The sequence below is a fragment of the Teleopsis dalmanni genome, chromosome 1, assembly GCF_002237135.1.
Source record: "Teleopsis dalmanni isolate 2A chromosome 1, ASM223713v2, whole genome shotgun sequence".
In the NCBI taxonomy this organism is placed as follows: Eukaryota; Metazoa; Arthropoda; class Insecta; order Diptera; family Diopsidae; genus Teleopsis; species Teleopsis dalmanni.
This window is the reverse complement of record NC_051846.1, coordinates 210,140,229-210,160,920: the sequence shown is the minus strand read 5'-3', so window position 1 is coordinate 210,160,920 and position 20,692 is coordinate 210,140,229. Positions and strand designations below refer to the sequence as shown.

The window sequence follows — 20,692 nt, the reverse complement described above, 5'->3', positions numbered from 1 at the left end:
TGTAAAAGATATATTAACAAAAAGAAAATTCTCTTAGCGTTGTGAAGACTGCTTATAAAATATGAAGCTAACTTCAACTAATTTAGTAAAAGGAGAACTCAATATATTTATTCAATAAATATTTTCTCTTTAACCAAATATAAAATAATCAATAAATTCATTACTGCTAAATCGATTCCATAAGAGGGGAAGAACTTATTTTTGACCTTATAGGCTTAATAGGCTTAAAATCTTTTGTCTTCAATGAAAACAATGAAAATATCTTTGCAAATTCATTGGGAATATAAATATTCACATAAATACTTTTATTCAATAACGAAATCCTTAAATTTATTGTGAAATTATTCCCGAACTCAAACCACTCCTAAGGTCCTTTCTAATAGAACAACATAAAGCAACATAAAGCGTCTCGTTGATAACAGACTAAGCTTTTGCCATTTCGCTACAGTGGTGGCGAAAATATGTTGCCGATTGATAAGAACAGCGCAACTCACCACTACACTGGAGCGTAGTGTAGCAATGTAGCAATGAATTCAACATGCGAAATTTTGCGCAAGCAAACGACGAACGCAAACGTACAAGCGTCCGGCGTCACAAACGGGGGTTGTGCATTGGAGAATCCGAATCTGAATCCAAAATCAAAATCTAAACAAACGCGCACTTCGCAGTCGAGCGTTGACCAGAAAACAACGCAACGGAAAATTTACTAAAACGCGCCAAAAGCAAATAAATTTAAATAATTTTTACATTTCAAAGCAAAAAATACATTTTATGCTGTTTTGTGAAGTTTATGTGTAAAAATTAATGAAAATTACTGTGAACTTAAATTTTAAGAATTTTAAATTTTAGAATGAAAAGTGTAAACTTACAAGCAAATCAACCAACCACCTGTTGAAATATTTTGCATTAAAAGAATTTAAAAAAAAAATAAAAATTAATAAATAAATTTATGAACTATTATGAAGATTTACCGCAATTGGCAAGAATTGAAATATTTTTGATTTTAGTGAGCGGTACTGTGTTTACCGCCTGCAGCGGCTGCAACGGCTGCTGTAAATGCAGTTCGTGCTCTTGATTATTGAAATAAATTACTAATTAAATTCGGATATTAACAGAAAAAAAAATATTTATTTTAGTTTATTTGAGAAAAGAATTAAAATTTATAAACCTTGTGGATAAAATAATTTTTGAAAATAAATTAATAAAACTATAAAGGAAAACGCAGCTGCTTCGTTGCTTATGAATGACAAAATCTTTCAAAAACGGATGTTTCAATTTTATTAAATAAAAAAAAAACGCAATCTCAGTTACTGCATCTCCGCTGGCATTTTGTATCTATTAATCTATTAAGTATGTTGAGCTCAGCTCCACTTTAATGGAAACATCATATAACTCAAGTAAGAAGTTTTCAAGAAAAAAAAAAAACATTTTAAACTTAATTCAACACTTAATTATTTCAAATAGTGCAAAATTAATATTCAATAAAATATTAAATATAATTTGAATTTTAATCACTTAACACCTTCTTGTTAATATTATTAATTTTATTGATTTTCACATAAATCAACAGTAGCAGATTTACTACATTTACAGAAATTTACTAGACTATGATTAATTCCAGAATAGCTTTTATATATAATATATATAATGTATGTGAGTTTTCTATAATTGTTTATTAAAAAATTGAATATTATACAATCATATAAATTACAATATGCTAGAAATAATATTTTTGATGTTCTCTCTCTGTCTCTAGCAGCGTTTACTGAAGTAAATACAACCGACAAGATTGACAGTTTATATTTCATTATTTAAGATTGCTTAAACTAATGCAAAACATACTAGATTATAACACTTTCTCCGCCCTTAATTTTTGACAAAGTTCAAGTTTTTCTGAAATCGTCGGATTCAAATCGAATTACATCCTTCCGAATACGACCACTTTTTCGAAGTTGAACTACTTCGGTAGAACGTTCTTCACTAGGCATTAATGTTGATTGGCTAGATGAAGGCGGTGTGGCATTGATGAAATTTGGAGCGAATTCAAAAATTGGTTGTGAAGAGAGGTCAGAGCTACTTCTAGTTTTAAGCTGATTAACATGACGTTTGATGTAACCAAAAGATGTGTTCACTCTGTAAACCATTTTACCAAGTTGTTTTACAATAACTCCTTTTATCCATTTTTCCCCTCTTGCGTAGTTTCGAGCGAAGACGGGTTGCTTTAGACTGAATTTCATTTTCCGTTTCGAAGCTTCAAGGTGCTTCCTAGGCGATTCAAACAGTTGACTCAACAAGGTACGAACAGGCCTTCCATGTAAAAGTTCTGCAGGTGATTTACCTTCAGCATTCGGCATTGCACGATATGTTGCAAGATATTTTGATACAGCGAATTTGAGAGACAATCCATCGTCAATGTTTTTCTTAACAGCAGTTTTAAAAGATCTGACGAATCGTTCGGCTAACCCGTTTGAGGCTGGATGAAACGGCGCTGTTGTTATATGTTTGATGCCAAGTTTTGAGCAAAAATGTTTGAATGCTTCAGCTGTAAATTGCGGACCATTGTCACTTACGATGGTTTCTGGTATACCTTCCAGAGAAAATATAGAAGACAATGCTGATATGGTGTCAACCGTTGTTGTTGTAGATAGTTGTACAACGAACGGAAATTGCGAGAAAGCGTCGACACAAATTAGCCACATTGAATTACAAAATGGACCAGCAAAGTCGATATGTACTCTCTCCCAAGGTCGATCAGCTTCAGGCCAGCTTAAGTATTCACGTGCGTGAACAGGATTTGCAATTTTGCACACATCACAATTTTCAGTTAATTGTGCGATGTCTTTGTCAATATTAGTCCACCAGACATGTTGTCGAGCTAGCTGTTTCATTCTCGATACTCCCCAATGACCATCATGAAGAAGTTTAAGAATTTTCTGCTTAAGGGAGGCTGGAATGACAACCCGGTTGTACTCCGTCTGGAGGCAAAGCAAATTGTTGTTTAGTATTAAAGCAAAGCGATGATTGAAAAATGATCGAAGATCAGCATCTTGAGGCATTAGCTTTTCAGGCCAACCGTTTGTAACGAGAAAATAAACTCGGCGAAGAATTGGGTCATTTTTGGCATGCTGACGAATTATTTCAGCGTCGATAGGTGTGTTAAGTTCATTGATGTTGAAACAGGATTCTTCATGATCAAAAGTTTTATCTTCACCAACAGGTAAACGAGATAAAGCATCGGCATTTCCATGCTCAGTAGTTTTACGATACCGAACATCATACTGATAAGCCATTAGTATAATAGCCCATCGCTGTAAACGATGTGACGTCATCGACGGCAACTGATGAATTGGATTAAAAATGCTAACAAGAGGTTTGTGGTCAGTAACCAAGGTGAATCTTCTTCCGTATAAATATTGATGGAAACGCTTGACTCCAAAAACGATAGCTAGCCCTTCCTTCTCTATCTGACTATATCGTCGTTGATGAATGTCGAGAGTTTTAGATGCAAAAGCAATAGGCCTTTCTGTACCGTCAACGTACGTATGCGAGAGCACGACTCCTATGCCATAGGAGGAGGCATCTGTAGCTAGAACCAACGGTAAATCTTCCTGATAATGTGCTAATTGCGCTGCATTGAGAATATGCGTTTTAAGAGCTATAAATGCTTGTTGTTGTGCTGTACCCCATGTGAATTTTACATTTTTTCGGCGCAGCATGTTGATTGGCGCGGATAATTGCGAAAAATTAGGTATAAAATTATGGTAATAGTTTACCTTACCCATGAATGCTTCTGCTTGCTTTAGATCTTTAGGCGGCTGCAGGTTTTTGACTGCTTTTAGTCCTGACTCATCTGGCAATATACCTTTTGCACTAATTTGACGCCCGAGATATTCGATTTTATCTCGCAGAAAGAAACATTTTTCTTGCTTGCACCTGATACCATTTTGTTGCAAAATACGAAGTACTTGTTCTAGGCGGCTGATGTGTTGTTGAAATGTAGGTGCGGAGATGATAATGTCATCGAGATAATTTCCGCAACCTTCTACGCCTTGAAGTAACTGCTCAAGATATCTTTGGAATATAGCTGGAGCGCTTGCAATTCCAAACGGTAAACGTTGGTATTGGAATAACCCAAGTGGAGTGTTGACAACCATTATTGTTTTTGCTTCATCGTCGAGTTCCATTTGTAAATACGCATCCTTAAGGTCGATTTTTGTAAAATGTTGACCGCAATTAATTTTATGGAAAAGACTTTCGCGTATGGGCAAAGGATATTGTTCAATGTCAATTTGCGCATTGACTGCTTGTTTAAAATCCCCACAAATTCTTATGGAACCATCAGCTTTTGGAGCTAGTACAATAGGCGAAGCCCATTGGGAAAACTTCACAGGTTTCCAAATACCCGCATTTGTCAATCGATCGACTTCTTTCTTGAAAAGTGACATTTGCGAAAATGGAATTTGTCGGCTTTTGTAAAATTTCGGATGTGCATTTGGCTTTAAAAAAAATACTGACCTTAAAGTTTTTTATTGTGCCAAGAGCTGGTTCAAAAATATCACCATATTTCTTACACAGCTCGCTAATTCTGTGTGATTCACTTTCAGTAATGTTACAAATTTGCTGAATCTCAAACCCGAATTCTGTGAATAAATCGAAACCGAATAAATTGTTACAGTTTTCGACATCCACGACAACGATTACCACTTCCCTTTCTTTTCCGCCACATTTGATATATACGCAAAGTTCACCAAGCACTGGAATTTCATTTTTGCCAAAACCAAATAAGGTTTTTGTACAATTTCGCAACTTTGGGCAATTTAGAGTTTTGAATGTTCGCTTATTTATTAAAGAAACTGTTGCACCAGAATCCATTTGGAAAGACACAATTTTATTACAAATTTCCAAGTCAATGTAATTCTTATTGCTTTCAGTTTTTACAATACCTGTTAAACTGTTAATTGTTTCAACAGTACCAATGTTGTGACTTTTACGACGGTAATCTTTCTTCTTGTTTTCATCACCTGAATTACGTTTGTTGTTCTTGTTTTGTTTTGACATGCACACTGGCGCAATATGTCCAATTTTGCTACATCTATTGCAAACAGCATTTCTAAATTTACAGTTTTCTCTTGCATGAGAGTTTCCACAGCCAGAACATGATTTGAATTTTACTTTATTATTGTTATTGTTGAAAACACCCGGTTTTTTTATAATTGTACCAACTGAATTAACAGGCATTGAGTTTTCGATCGTTTGTTCTTTAATTGTTGCCACCGTTTTAGTGGTTGTTTCGTACAATTCTGCAATCTGTAAAACATCAGCAAGTGTTAGCTGGGGCTTTTGGAACGCAGCCGTGCGCACTGCATCGTGCGGTGTACGTATAATAATTTGGTCACGAATCATATCATCCACGAAATTGTGCAAACAATTCTGGGCTGAGCACGAAAAGTTACACTCTCTTGCCAATCCGCGGAGATCGGCTATCCACTCTCTGTATGATTGATGTGGCTTCATTTCCCTTTTGAAAAAATCGTAACGTGCAGCGACCACATGTCGTTTCGACTGGAAATGATCCGTTAGTTTTTTCGTTAAATTTTCGAAAGATTGTTCTTGTACTTTCATGTTACCGAAAAGATTTTTTAGCAGCTCAAAATTTTCTGTGCCAATCCAAGACAAGAAAAATGATTTTTGTTTTTCACTGCACTGAACTGAATATGCTAAAAAATGTTGGTTAAGTTGTTCTAAATATGATTCCCAGGTTTGCTGTTCTTTCGAAAATTTGTGAAATACTGGAACAATGTTGTTATTTCTTTCAGATACACCGGCAGTACCTTGTTTTTGGAACATTGAGTCCATCCACTCACGTTGTTGTTTCAGTAAATTTTTTGAGAACTCTTGTTGTTCTTTAAGCAATTGCTTATAAATTTCACTTTCGCCCGGCATGATTGTATGTAAAATTGAACGGTACGAAATAAGCGTGAAAGCGATTGATTAATTGCAGATTTTTATCCTCGTCGCCAACTGAAGTAAATACAACCGACAAGATTGACAGTTTATATTTCATTATTTAAGATTGCTTAAACTAATGCAAAACATACTAGATTATAACATTTACCAAATCTCCAATCGTTCTTAACCACATCCAGTGTCTGATATTCCTCAACAAAGACATTTGTTTTCTTTCCATGTCGCGTTTACCTTCGATTCTGCCTCGTTTTTTTTATTTTAATAGTTTTTAATAGTTCTCTAAATTTTCTTAATCTTGTTAGAACTTCTTCATTTGAAACTTCGTCCCCCAAAGAAGTCTTCAGAATACCTCTGTAGCACCACATTTCAAACACTTCGATTTTGTTCATTGTTAGGATTTTTAAAGTCTAAGACTCCAAGCCATAGAGTAGAATGGACCAGGCGGACACGTACGTTAATGCTGATGTGGCTATTGCATAGCACTTTTTTGAATTTGTGGAGAGAGTTTCTAGCCATCTCTATTCGACATTTTATATCCTGATCTGATGTCGACTCTTCATTTAGCAGCAACCAAGTTAGTATTTTTATATATAATTCTTTCTATTTTTATAAAAGATATTGCTGCGTATTCAACTAATATTTTTAGTAAGATTTTTGAGTGCAGCAAAGCTAACTTACGGCTTGTGCTGCTTTAACTATGACCACCAAAGTCTAGTTGAGGACAGCATGATGAACTTGATGAATGTGGCGCATCTGATTCCTTGTTATAAAAATCACCTGAGATGCGAGAAGCACCAACACACTCATCACAAAAGTGCTAGTCTCAGCATAACTAGCTGGTTGTGGTTTTGTCAGCTTTTGCTGGACACTTTCAGTTCAGTTCTAAAACTGATCTTAGTATATAACAGATAAATCAATCTTTTAGAATATTTTCTAACATTTTTATGATTTAATAAAATTTAGTATTTCAATATTTCATTATTTTTTTTTCTTCTATCACACACCTTTATGTTAGAATCCTCCTTAAAAGTGAGCTAGATAGCAAGATAGCTTTTAAACGGATTGAGAACTTGTCACCACATCACTGCGTCTTTTGAGGATTATTGTGACACACCCACTTTAGTTCCATAGACAAGTAGCAGTTAATAATTCCATTATGTCCTTTGGAGAGATGTTCCCTAATTCTGTTATAAGTGGATAGACAGTTGATAAGTACCGAAGGTTGAGTCTGACGAGACTATCAAGTTGACACAGAAGGTGTTCTATTGTTTTCTCTTCTTCGCAACAAAGTCTGCAGCTATCGTCTCTTATAATACCTCGGTTCGATATTTGCTTATTTACTTCGCAATGTCCAGTGATAAAGTAAAGTACTATTAATAATTTTATATGAGTCTAATGACAGTGCGGGAGGGTTAAAACGTAAATGGTACTATGTGTGCAATAGTAAAAGTGTGTTAAGTTTGGGATTTTATTCCCTAATACGATAGCAGTAAGACAATATACAATTCGGTAATTCCAAAACTACTGATAGGAAGAGGAATATGTTTTTATTTTTGCTTATCGCATTAGAAATTGTGACAACTGTGTAAATAAATTTTTGAAAAAGGAAGACCCACTAAGTCAGCGTCAATGAATCTCATGCAGCGAATGCAAGCTTCAATTTGAATCATTTTGTTTGCTTGATTAGTATTCGGATGAATCATGTTGATTAAAAATATTCATTGGAAAAATTGAACAAAAAGTTCTTTAATAATTCTGAATAAAAACACACAAATCTGTAATAAAAAAAATTTTTTAAATATTATTTTTACGTGTATATTAAACTCTAACACTAGACTAAATACTATTTGAACCAATTCCATAACCCAATATTACTCGATATATTGAACTTTTTAAAAGTTCTGTAAAAATACCCAAGGTTATTTTAAAAAGACCGATATTTACTGTCAATACCATATGTTAGTAGATCAATCTGTCTCCTTGATTGCCTGTTTTGGTAACATGTGACTCTTCTACGAGGTGGACTGCCACCTAAATCCATCATCTACAGTGTGATATTTTTGGAGTAACTTCAATCCAAAATTTTGTAGTAAATTCAATTATACCCTTATATTTTATTAAAACTAAACACGGATTTTCAACTTCTTAATATTTTCCATATAAATCATTTCAATTTGTAACCTAACCTGTTTTAGGTACTCGTAGACTGCCTGGCACCGGGTTTATTTACGTTTCATTATTTGAAAGCTATAAAGTTTTTATTTTGTAAAATGTTTTCATTATCAAATAAAGGCATGCGTCATTTTATTTACTCGTCCCTGATTTATATATTAAATTTACTTATAATCCAGCTAAGCAAAAATATCAATGAACTTTCTTTATTTTATTGGATATTTGGTTTCTTAAAGAGAGCACTCTCCAGCTATGATCATTTGTCATAAAAACAAATCATAAAAATTGTCATAAACTCATTTAAGAACATATGTGAGAAATTTAATATTTTATTTTTAGATTTCCAAGCTGTATTTTTTTATATTTTAATTGACTAAAAACGCTCGAAATATTAATTAAGACGCACTGGAATTGATATTGAAAATGAAAACAAACGTGATTCAACTTCTGTAGAATATGAAGAATAGGAAGATATTTTCGATTAAATCTAATAAAATTGCGTGTTACAAAAACAATGTAGGTAGTTAAGGTTTTCATGTGGAATAATTTTATCTATAATTGCAATGAAATATTGTACAATACTCGTACGTAGTCGTACTCGTACTAAAATAGTTAGATAAAAGTATTTTGTAAATTAAAAAAACGAATTAAATAATATGATATATATGATATAATTTATTAAAGGAAATGAATTTCTGCTATTTTTTAATTTGATTTTTTATGTCCTCCAAATAAATAAAGTCTAACGTTTAGTTAAAATTATTCTGACTTTACAAGTTGCATAGCAAAATGAAATAAACCTTAATATATTCTTATATTATTATTTAAGAGTTCTGAGGATTTGGAAAAATCCAGTACCTGGTTTTTCTTACAGTAGTACTGAAAATAGGTATAATATCAAAGCTATTATATTTGATTTAAGATAAATAATCCGAAGCAATTGACGGGATTACTGCAGCATACCCGCCTGTAGGTGCAACGCATAAAAGCTTTTGGATCCACTCCTTTATTTTAATGTAGGTTTTGTAAATTAACTTTACATACAAAACATAAAAAAAATTACCTAATTACTATCCTTAATGTAAGCCCCAACGAGTGCAATACAATAATACCAGCGCTTTGCTGGCTTCGTGGAGGATGACTGTCAACTCATTTAAGGAATTCTATTTCATAGCCTTCTTGAAGTGATATTATATTATTAAATAAATAATAAATATTAAATAAATAGGCTATGAATGCTTTTCAATGTAAAAGATCTATTGTGCGTCAGAGTAGACTATTTATAAATATCGTAATTGCTGTGAGCTTGATTTTACCTATTTGATTTGGGACTAAGATCCCACTTTCAAGGTAGTCGGGTCTATGTTTTACCGCCGCTTGGCAGTGGCATAGAATATGTTCTGATATTTCTTTCTCTTCATAACAGAATCGATAGAAATCACTTTCTATTGCACCTATATTCTTTATGTGGTGATTGAGTCTACAGTATACTGTAAGAAGTTCAGATTTTAATATCGTTTCTGCTAAGGTTAAGGATAGCGTCAAATTTGATTCTGAACGATTATAGATTATATTATAGATTATAACAATTATAGATTTGATCTCATGATAACACAGTACAGTGCTAGCAACTTAGAAAAAAAATTGCTTTTAAATTATAAATTCTAATTAGAAAGAGATGAATGGAAAAGAATTGTTCAATAGGTGTAGATCATTAATCAATTATTAAAGCGTGAAAGACGAAATGCTGGATTTTGTTTTATACAGAATTTTTATCTAAAAAATCATAGACATTTTATAATTTAAAAAGGAAAAATTAAAGTCAATTAAATCAAAATCAAATAATAATTAAATGTTTATTTGTGTTCAATATTTCAGACTCAGCGATTATTGTTTCCAGCTACTTGTGTAATTTACAGACCTCGTTTCCATATATTTTCATTCACTGAATATATTAAACATGAACATGTAGTATATAGTCTACATTCGTATATTCACATCGAATAAGAAATTATATTTAATTTATAATATGGTTTAAGTTTCTACCAAAAATTTATTCGAAGACCTGATCAAATTTTCTAGAATTAATTAATTCGAAGACTTTTGGTTGTTCGCATATTTTATAAAGTAGAATATTTCTCATTCATGGAAATAATGCTTTAAAATTTTCTATTATTTCAAAGTAATTAACTTTGGTATCGATTTTTAAAAATCATTAAGTATTTCCAATTTTTTATTTAGAGTATTTCTTGTTAGTTTCAAAAACATATTTAAACATATCATCTCTTAGAATATAAATTATATTAAATATTTAAAAATATTATTTATTGTATGCTCTAATACAGATTACAATAAATTAGTGAAATATTAAAAAATATATATATTTCAGTAATATGTAAGCAGATAACAATAATAAGAGACAGTAATACAAAATCGAATGTATCTTTTATCCTAAATGTACGCCATAAATTACTGGCTCTATTCACTGTAATATTTTGTCAGTTATCACATAAATAAAAAGATAAGCATACGTATTTTGTTGAATTAAATATAATTTATTACAATTGCTTAATACTTTTTTTTAGTCATATCGATAACAATAATATATCACATGGTCATTTATAGCTAAACATTAAAGCGATATATTTGTCCTCGAGGTTTGAAATTATAGCTATGTTATACTAAGATCTAATATAGTTCCGTACTAAAGATATTCTTTTACAAAAACAAACAGAAAAAACAGTTTAAATAACAATCATTTTTTTCAAGGAAATATCTTCACACTATCACTTGAAATAATATCCAGTTTTACACTTGTTTTTATATAATGGAATGGACATGACATTTAATGCTTATATATCACATATTAGAATTATAATGGCTTCAACTAATACATCTCTCTCAGTCAACTTGATTGTGAAAGGCAATCTGCTAATTCAGATGGCACGTACTATGGCTTTTCTAGTACAAATCTGATCCTCTGATAGCAAACCATTTGAAAAATGTAGAATATTTTTAATTGATTTTTCAGTAACTAATATGTGTAGGCAGTAATTCCTAGGCTAGGCAACTCTGAGTTAAGCAAAAGAACACAGTAGAAATGAAACACGGTCGATCAGTAGTTGTCGGGAGTAGTTGTCGGAAGTGATTGAAGATATATTGTCATAATCGTTAAACATCTAATGAACAATAATTAAAACTAAATTATAAATATTATATTTCTTACATATATATAAGTGATATGTAGGTATATTTAATTTCAATTTAAAGATAAACATATTTGATATGATTTCACTAAATATGTAGGCAGACTACATCGTGCATAGCAAAGACTAGTCCGCATTGCAGATGTGTATATTTTCCAAGAAACTACCTTCTACTCTGAAATCGTTTCAAATCTATTTTTATTTTTAATAGTAAATTCTGCTTAATATTAATTATAACCTTTCGATATATTTTATATAACAAATTTGATTTAAAATTATATTGTGTGTCATATCGTTCTATAAAGTATATTTATAACAATTTTTAAATAACTACTTTGTTAATATTATTAATCATTACAACATTAATCATTTATATTAATATATTTATATTATTTTTATTACAATGAAAGCACGCAGATTATGTTTACTCTAACATTTGTTACCATTTTATCAATAAAGTACTTAGGGTACTTCACTTACTTAGGTTATCGACGGTTTCGTCGATTGAAACCGCAAAGTATGAGGATTCATACATATTCCTTTTAAAAAGGAATATGGAATTTGAATGAATTTCATTTTATTGTATATATATACTACGAAAAATTATTAATTTTTTATAAAAAGAAAAAATTACCTTATTTTTATACCAAAATACAACAACAATTACAGAGATCTTCTCTTTGGCTTAATTTTATGTATTTTATGTTAATAATACAATTTTTTGACTTATACTTTCCTATCCAATCAAGCATTCTTCTTCAATATTTAATACTCTTAATATAATAGTTCTTAATGGCCTTATTGTACTTACATAGTATTTCATTTCATATAGCTCATCTTCCGAATCAAAACGATAAGCTATATGTTTATAAAGCTATCGGTGATGCAATGTTGTAGCGCCTACAGTAACAACTAAGTATACACTACGGTGTTACCAATATATATATACAAATCTATCGATGATAAAATGTGTTGCCTGCAGTTAGAACCAAGTATATATAACTCTGTTAAGGATGGAATTTTTAACTACTTAGGGTTTGAGAACCTGAACAACAGAGATAGGAGTTATTTTCCGACAGTGATATAACTACACTTCTACGACTTTGGCTAATTTACTAACCACAACACTTATAGATGACATTATTTTCAAAATCCAAATTTGTAGTTGATCCAGATGAAGTGCTCAACGTTTTATCCAGACTAAATCCAGGAGTTCATTTTAATTTTTTTCAGATTTTAACTTGAAAACGCGTTTGAAAAATATCTGACTAAGAGTCTGCCGCTATAATACTCTTAGCTTTTATCAATTAATTCACTATCCTCTGCTTTTTTCAGTAAACTTTCTAATACTTTCAGCTTTCACTGCAAGAAAAATTACGTGTCTTCATTTAATCTAATTTTATATATCAAAATCGGACAATAAATGTGAAATATTAGCTGACAGTAATATATCATAAATATATCACGAGAAAAGCGACAATAGCGAGCAATGCAAACAAAGTGACTTTTCAACTATTTTTTTACTATTTTTAATATATATTTTTTGTAAATATGTAAGTAGATAAGTATATGAGGTGTCATTAATAGTTTCGTAAGTGTTGTAAATGTATTGCGTTTAGTGTCTTCCCTACGAAACGGGCAGACATGCATGAGTTTAGTGGCGGGCGCTTGTTGATTGCGCCATTGTGTATAAATTAATTAAATTAAAAGTTTCCTGTTAAGCCTCTTTCCTCACATATGTGCAAATATGTAAGCCATTAAATCCACCATAAATATTTGCCTTTTAATCTGCAGTTTGCTCATGTCATTAAATTGTTATATTTGCAATTGTAGTTGCAGTTGCACACAATGCTCTTACAATAGCTCCCCCCTATTCTTAGTGATTATCAAAGCTTGGATATGTCAAACAACAGTTACAAAGTATCTTAAACGCTTTCCACTACTATTATTTTCATTTTAATCATAAACATAAACTTGAGCTTGGATACCAGGAATTTCTATTCTACTCTTAAGATACATACTTTTTCCATATGTCGCAGGTTTTGTTGTGTGAATGTTAAATGCTATGAAAAACTTATTTCATACGTACGAGTATTTCTATTGTAGTTTTTCTCTTCTATTTTTCCCACATGATATGTAATGAAAAACTTTTATTAATTGCCATTTCCAACTATTGCGACAGTTTTTCAATTACATCTCCTGCCTTCGCTGCCTCTGCTTCTGTCGGTACCAGAGCCGGTGCCATAATTCCTGATTGTTGCTTAACTTTTCCTTGGTATGATATGAAATTGATTGTATCTTGTGCATGTGATACACGCAAGAAAAATTTAATACTACTAACAAAAGCCGTCAGGAAATATGAAAATAAATAAATCTTCAGTATTCCAGAGCTCTACCTTGATAGGTATTGATTTTTGTTCAATTGTGACTGTGACTTTATTCATTTGTAATGCTTCATTCAATGAAATATTGATTACGCATTGAAGCTGTAATCGTTCCGTAGAGATGTGAGTATCAAGAAAAAATAAATCTTCATTAAAGATAACGATTTTTTCCATTTAAAGTAAAAAAAATAGATTATTTAATTATTTCAATTAAGCTTACTTTCGAAGTTAACATTTTAAGTTATTTCATATATATAAGTATATAAAAGTTCCATACGAATTGCAACTACTGATAACCTACAACCGAGTATTATTATGCTGGCTACCTGCTTGCACTGGAAGGAATGACAATAAATCAACAGATAGTCTTTTAAAAACAGAAACAGTACTACAACTCTGCTGAACGGAACTTAGATCCAACAACGAAGCTTGTGCTCGACAATGTAGGAAGAACTGACTAACAGCGCCACAATTTGGATAGCTGTTAAATAGTTAGTTGAATCAGAACTTAGCTTGCGCTGTATCTGGTGAGACAGAATATTTTCTTTATCGGAAAAGAGTGAATATTTCAAACTACATCCCTTTTGACCATCAGTTTTGATGCAGGTCAAGAAGAGAGGATGCTGAGATGATTTTGTCGCGGTCTTATACTAAATGGAGTATTCAAGTGTTCATTACATGTAAGAATATTTTAGCAAAACATGTCTATCGGATGTAACAGAATGTTCTCTCTATCTGGAAAGAGATTTCTATTGATATTGTATTAGGAAGTTTTTGATCTAATCCAAGAATAGGATGCTGAGGTAATAAATTCTGTATCTGACTTATATTAAGAAAATCATCACACATCAAGCTAATAAAAGTATATTCATTTTCGTCATTGTCAAGTGGCTTCGGAATGTAGACCCAGCCGTTCTTGGAACCGGGTCAGGACCAGGCCATGTCAAAAACATTTTAAAACAGTTTGAGGACTCTATTAATTAGGATATTTCAACTACAAATCTTCAATGAAAGCTTGCTAAATCTGATATTGTTAGAGACCAATAGAAGTATAAAAGTATAGGTATGTATAATATTCACTCTGCACACTAAAGGTATGAGATATATTAATTTATTACCAAATTTTAAGAACATTTTCTACCTCAAAGGGGATATAACCTTTTTATTCTCCTTTGGTGTGACACGATTTATAAGGAATAATTATTTGTAATTTAGTTTACTTAAAATCCGTGGTAAATATATTTTAAATCAAATGAAAAAAGCGCGTGTATTTAATTTAAAGAAAAAAATAATAAAACATATTCAATACAATAAAAGTCAATAAATCAGTACAAGTGAATTAAATTCACCATTAATAAAAAAATTTTGATATACTTTGATAAGTAAACGAAGTCACATTTATTTTAATGAGTTTTTTATTGAATTAAAAACTTAACACTTTTTATAAGTTTTCAGACGATAGCAAAACCGCGAAGACAAAAAAATAATGTCTATATAAAAAAAAACTTCTGTATATAATTGTATATAATAAAAACAAAAGCGAATTTATTACTAATTTATTGAAATAATTTGTTAATTCATTGAATGAAATTAACAATATTCTCATACTTTCTAATTCATTTTAATAAAAAATTCTATTAAATTCATAATTGAAGGAACCTAAAAGTAAATCATTATTAATATAAAATACGGAATGCTAAAAAAATTAAAAAATTTTTATTGGAAAACTAATACGCTATAATAAAATATTTATTAAATCATTAATGAACTGAAAAATTTTTATTGAAAATAAAAAATTCATATACGAAAATTGAAACATACACCATGAACACTAAAGATGGTGATAATGACCCCCAAAAATGTTTACGGCAATAAAAAAGTACATAGCGATTCCATCAGAAACCACAATCGTAAACCAATAAAAGCACCAACAAAAAGTTATGAGCTGTGTCAGCACAAATTAACACATTTCACACTTTACTTGAGATACTAAGCCAAATATTGACGAACTGTAATGTTTGAGCTTATGTTTATTCTCCAGAATGCCACTTATCGGCAGAAGTATCTCATATCTCATATTGGAGTGTGACTTTGTTGCTCTGTATCAACAATCTGTCCTCCCTACTCATGAAATCTGCACACCAAAAATATCCCTTAAGCACACAAACTTTTTGCTCACAAAAATCAAAATAAATGCAAATTTTTCACTTCTGCTACTTTTTTGTATCTTGTATCTTGTATCTCGTTAGTTCCAATTTATTGCCGAAATTTCAATAAAAAAGCTATTTTCACCGGTTTGAGTTTCTTTGCCGGCCTCTCCTTCAACTTGTGTTCGTGTGTTAATGTATCTCTGAAGTTTCTCATGTTGGTTTCAGTGTTGGTCTTTTGTTATTGTTTTGGATGTTTTTTAACACATTTGTTGCTTTCATCGTCGCTATTCAGACTGCAATTGAAATTGTGCTTCTGTTCGAGTAGATACAAAAGTATCTGCAACTGTTATTGTATTGATCTGAAGTGTTTGAAGTGTTTTATGTGCGTTTTCTTCATTATTGTTTTTTATGAGTCAAAATATTTTAAGTAAACAAAATAAACACAACAGAAAAACATCGGAAAGCGATTTTTAACTGATTTTGTATCCGCGCTAATTTTAATAGCAAATTTTTCTAATTTGGTGTTAATTGAGTTAAATTTTGCGACTAGTAAGTAACTAAAAAAACCTCTACTCTCCACCAATACTGCTAATCTTTCAGTATGTCAATTTTTTTTAATATTTGCATTTACTTGAATATATTGTTTTCGTAACCAATGTGATTTAAGCCATGTGAATATAAGATACTTTTTTCTTTTCTTACTTGTCTACGCAAATTTTTCAAAATAACATGGATTAATAGGTATTTGTGGCTGGCTTAGTGGTGCGAGTATTACTTTGGAATTTTTTAAACTTTTTCGTGACTTAATTCATTTGAATTCCATTAAATTAGTTATACTTATGGCAAATCTTCCATACCGCATATTACTTTTATATTACTGTGATGCGCTGAATTGAAATTGATTACAAAAGTCACCTTTTCAGATACTATCAAGGATCTACTATTAAAAAAATTAATAATTTAATACTAATTATAACAATTTATTAACTTTGAAACAGTATGTTTGTATTTGCTTGTGAATAAAAATAATAAAAGATAAGAGTAACTTTTTTTTTGTAGTAATTTTCACCTTAATTATCATTATATAGTGATCAATAATGTTAAGTAGTAACATGGTATTCTTTCAATGTTTGATAGTCTACTAAGAACATAGATCTGCTGAACAATCTTTCCTCATTCAACTCTATTTATTGCTGCCGACCTCCAATCATGTACATTGTGACCGAAAAGCTTCCGGAAATTTTAAATAAAACGCAAAATTCTTAATCTTCATCAATATTTATTTATCTCCTTCAAAATATGCTCCATTGAAAGCGATACACAAATGCCAAACGTTTCTTCCAATCATCAAAACATTTTTTATAGGCGCTTTCCGGTATGGCTTTGAGTTCCCTCTGCGAATTCTGTTTTACGTCTTCTATGGATTCAAAACGCGTTCCTCTGAGTGGTAATTTGAGGTTGGGAAACAGGAAAAAGTCACACGGTGCAAGATCAGGTGAATACGGTGGCTGTTCGATGGTATTTATTGAATGTTTGGCCTTAAAATCGTTGATAATGTTGAACAAATTGAGTGAATCGGAACAAGCCGGGCGTTGACACGTCGCATACACAAATTGTCCACCAAAATCAAACGAGCCATCTCACGACCGATGCCTAGCTCTCGTGCTATCTCTCTAACACTCACATGAGGATTTTTGAACACGATTTCCTTTGCCTTTTCAATGTTTTCGTCGGTGGTAGAGGTCGAAGGTCGTCCAGAACGCGGCATGTCTTCGACGGTCGTACGACAGTCCTGAAAGGCTTTGTACCACTCATAAACTTGAGTTTTCGATAAAACTGATTCCCCATAAGCCTTTTGTAGCATTCGCAACGATTCTGCACACGAAATTTCGTTCGAAAAACAAAATTTGATGCAAACTCTTTGTTCAATATTTTTTTCCATTGTTTTTTTCGCAACGCACTACTGAGGTGAACTGGTTTCAACAGCTGCCGTAAACGAACTGTCTGACAGATCGCGCTCATTTTTGGCATAGTAATTAAGGAAAGTGCTGCCAAACTACATAAACTTAAAATATCGAAAAATATACAGCGCGCGAATTTTAAATGAGAATTTCCGAAAACTTTTCGGTCACAATGTAGACGCAATGTACTCAATCATTTGTAACTCCATCGTTCCAACTCTTTCTTGGTCGTCCTCTTAAGTATATTCTGAATATTTTATGTTAGACTATATTCTGCTCAATGCGTTTGATGTGCATTCTAATTTCGTGCTTAGCTTTCTTAGGCTTTAGTTTTTCGTAAAACAAGTATGTATGTTGATCCTTTTTTTCGAGTCAGCGCAACTGGGCACTTTTACTCCTTGATAGCTGGGGGTACTACAGGGTCCCACCCATCTCATTGACTAATTTGTATATCTCTCATAAGCTTCATGTTTATTCAGTGATTGATCTAAGATCTGCGTACCTCCCCGTGCGGAGACTGATTACTCTAAGATTAGATAGTGGTAAGTAGGATACCTTTCAATTTTCGCATGAATTGAAACTCGTGTGGTTATTGCATACAAATACTTCTTTTGAACTGATTATTAAGCCAGCTTGAATGATTTTTTATCATTTGCCTTATTTTACCTCCATATATGCCTAACGATTGGAGTGTTGTCGTACATATGTACTTACATCTTATTATCATAGCATAAGGTTCTACTCAAAACATAAAAGCTGAATATCACGTTGCTAGAGTTCATTGCGATAAATATATATTACAGTGTCAGTATTCGAAGAAGAAACTGCAAGCTAACTACACTAAAACAACTAAATAAAGAATACTAAACTAGAATAAAGAATGAAAAAGTGCCCACTAACTGCACTAAAAGTACATAATATATATTGAAATTAATTTTTGTTCAAATCTTCAATATAAAAATATTCAAAGAAAAAGCTCTGTTAAAAATATGATTGTAAATAATCAAATAAATTACCAGAACTACTCTTTCTACGATAGAAGTGGGAGTAATTTGATTTCCTTAATATTGATTCATCTCAAAGTGAACTCATTTTATATTATTAGCATTTTTTCTATGCAATCTGAAAATGCTTACAGTATTAAGTATCCAAGTAACTTTGGTGTTAAGATCTTCTTTGTATTCTAAGTAATTCGTAAACTCATAAATCTATTTAAATGCAATATCTGTGAAGTTATTTTTGCTTTTCATTCCGCTTTCAATTTTATTACTCATTATCTTACATATTTTGTTCTACAATAATCAAATCTTTCTATTTTTATACTTCATATTTCTTAAAGTAAAAATGTATTATTCAACTATTTTTTATTTATGATGTATTTTAAGCAAAGAAAATAATGTGCTTTATCTTGATAATGTCAAATGGAAAACACTTTAAGATTCGAGATTTGTTAAAATAAAACAAATAAAATTATTTTAATTGCATCTAATTATGCTTATTTTTGTTTATAGTGAAAGTAATTTAAGTTTAGAGTTTTGTAACCATGATTATTACATTACGTGATTAATAAACTTAAACAGATTTAAACAATACTTAGAATTCTAACCCATCTTTAGTAAAATATTAAGCTCGTAAAAATTTACAGACTCAAATCATAATCTTTACTTAAGAACTATCTACAAATTCTATAGTTAATTTATATCTTAATTAGCCAAACATCACAAACTTTAATTAGTTATTACTTAAGTATACTTTGTAGTATTTAATATTTCACTTTCCGTAATGAAGGAATTATGTGGTCAAACCATAAGTGGTTGAACATAAAACCCCTTCCAGTGTTCTTGTTAAGTAAACACACCGTCAGGTCACTTATGAAGATACCACACCTGCATTTTATTGAATTATTTTATGAGCATATTTTGTGTGAGAGTCTAATTAGATATATGTTTCTAAAGCAACAAGTGAAAAAGCTATACATATAACATATAACAACATATCAACATTGAGACTCTTATGGCAATATTAATGCATATGTAAACAAACACAACTACAAACAATCAACAAATCAACAAATATGATGTATTTTACTAAATTACTTAGTTCATATATAAAATTCTGACAATATTATAGTGCATAAAATATTAAAAAAAAAAAAAGAATAATAAGAACATGCATTTCAGAGCACTTTAAAGACTGCTGCAAACTTAAATATATTATACAGTCGTCATACTGTATAATAAGAAGATATATAGAAGATAAGTGGCGTACTTACTTAGTTGACCCTAACAACTTGTTGAGTACTTCTCCCTAACCCCTTTTTTTTGGTGAGCAATTTTTGTGGTCTCAACTTAGTCAATCCACATTACTGTCGCTTTGAACACCTATTTCACTGGATCATCAACACACATCCTTTCGACATGACCAAAATCATTTTATAACAAGTGAGTGAACAATTTCAATGTCATGATAAAACTTGTACAGCATACGATTCAGTTGGACTGATAGAGAACCATAGATCTACAATACATAGTAGAAATATATCTAATTTTATTATTATATCCTTCAACTTTTATTAATTTATTTCGAAAACAAAATTGTATGTATTTATAGATCTTGTCCGGACTTAAATATTGAGGGAAGAAATAAGTATATGGTATAGGTTAGGTTATACCTGCAATCCCAAGATCTACTTAGGCCTATAGGCCCATTGTGCTGTCGTATTATTAAAAACCCAAGAGTTAAAACCATCTAGAACCTTTGGAAAACCTTATGATTGTATATAGAGGGAAGTCCTGAAGTTTGCCAAGATCCTCAAAAAAGAAAAACCCTAAAATGTTAAGGCCGTGCATGTG

The 20,692-nt window shown here is 31.2% G+C and overlaps 1 protein-coding gene across 1 annotated transcript in view; it reads right to left on the bottom strand.

Annotated features, from left to right (window-relative positions):
* Positions 1–1,883: 1,883 nt before the first annotated feature.
* The window catches only part of LOC119667186 (uncharacterized protein K02A2.6-like), a 19,409-nt gene continuing 600 nt past the window's right edge, over positions 1,884–20,692 (bottom strand). The window contains exons 2-6 of the mRNA XM_038076474.1: positions 5,220–5,657; positions 4,516–5,171; positions 3,941–4,430; positions 3,045–3,862; positions 1,884–2,975 (exon numbers count right to left, since the gene is read on the bottom strand). Of these exons, the coding sequence (XP_037932402.1) occupies positions 1,884–2,975; positions 3,045–3,862; positions 3,941–4,430; positions 4,516–5,171; positions 5,220–5,657 (3,494 nt within the window). The remainder of the gene's footprint in view (positions 2,976–3,044; positions 3,863–3,940; positions 4,431–4,515; positions 5,172–5,219; positions 5,658–20,692) is intronic.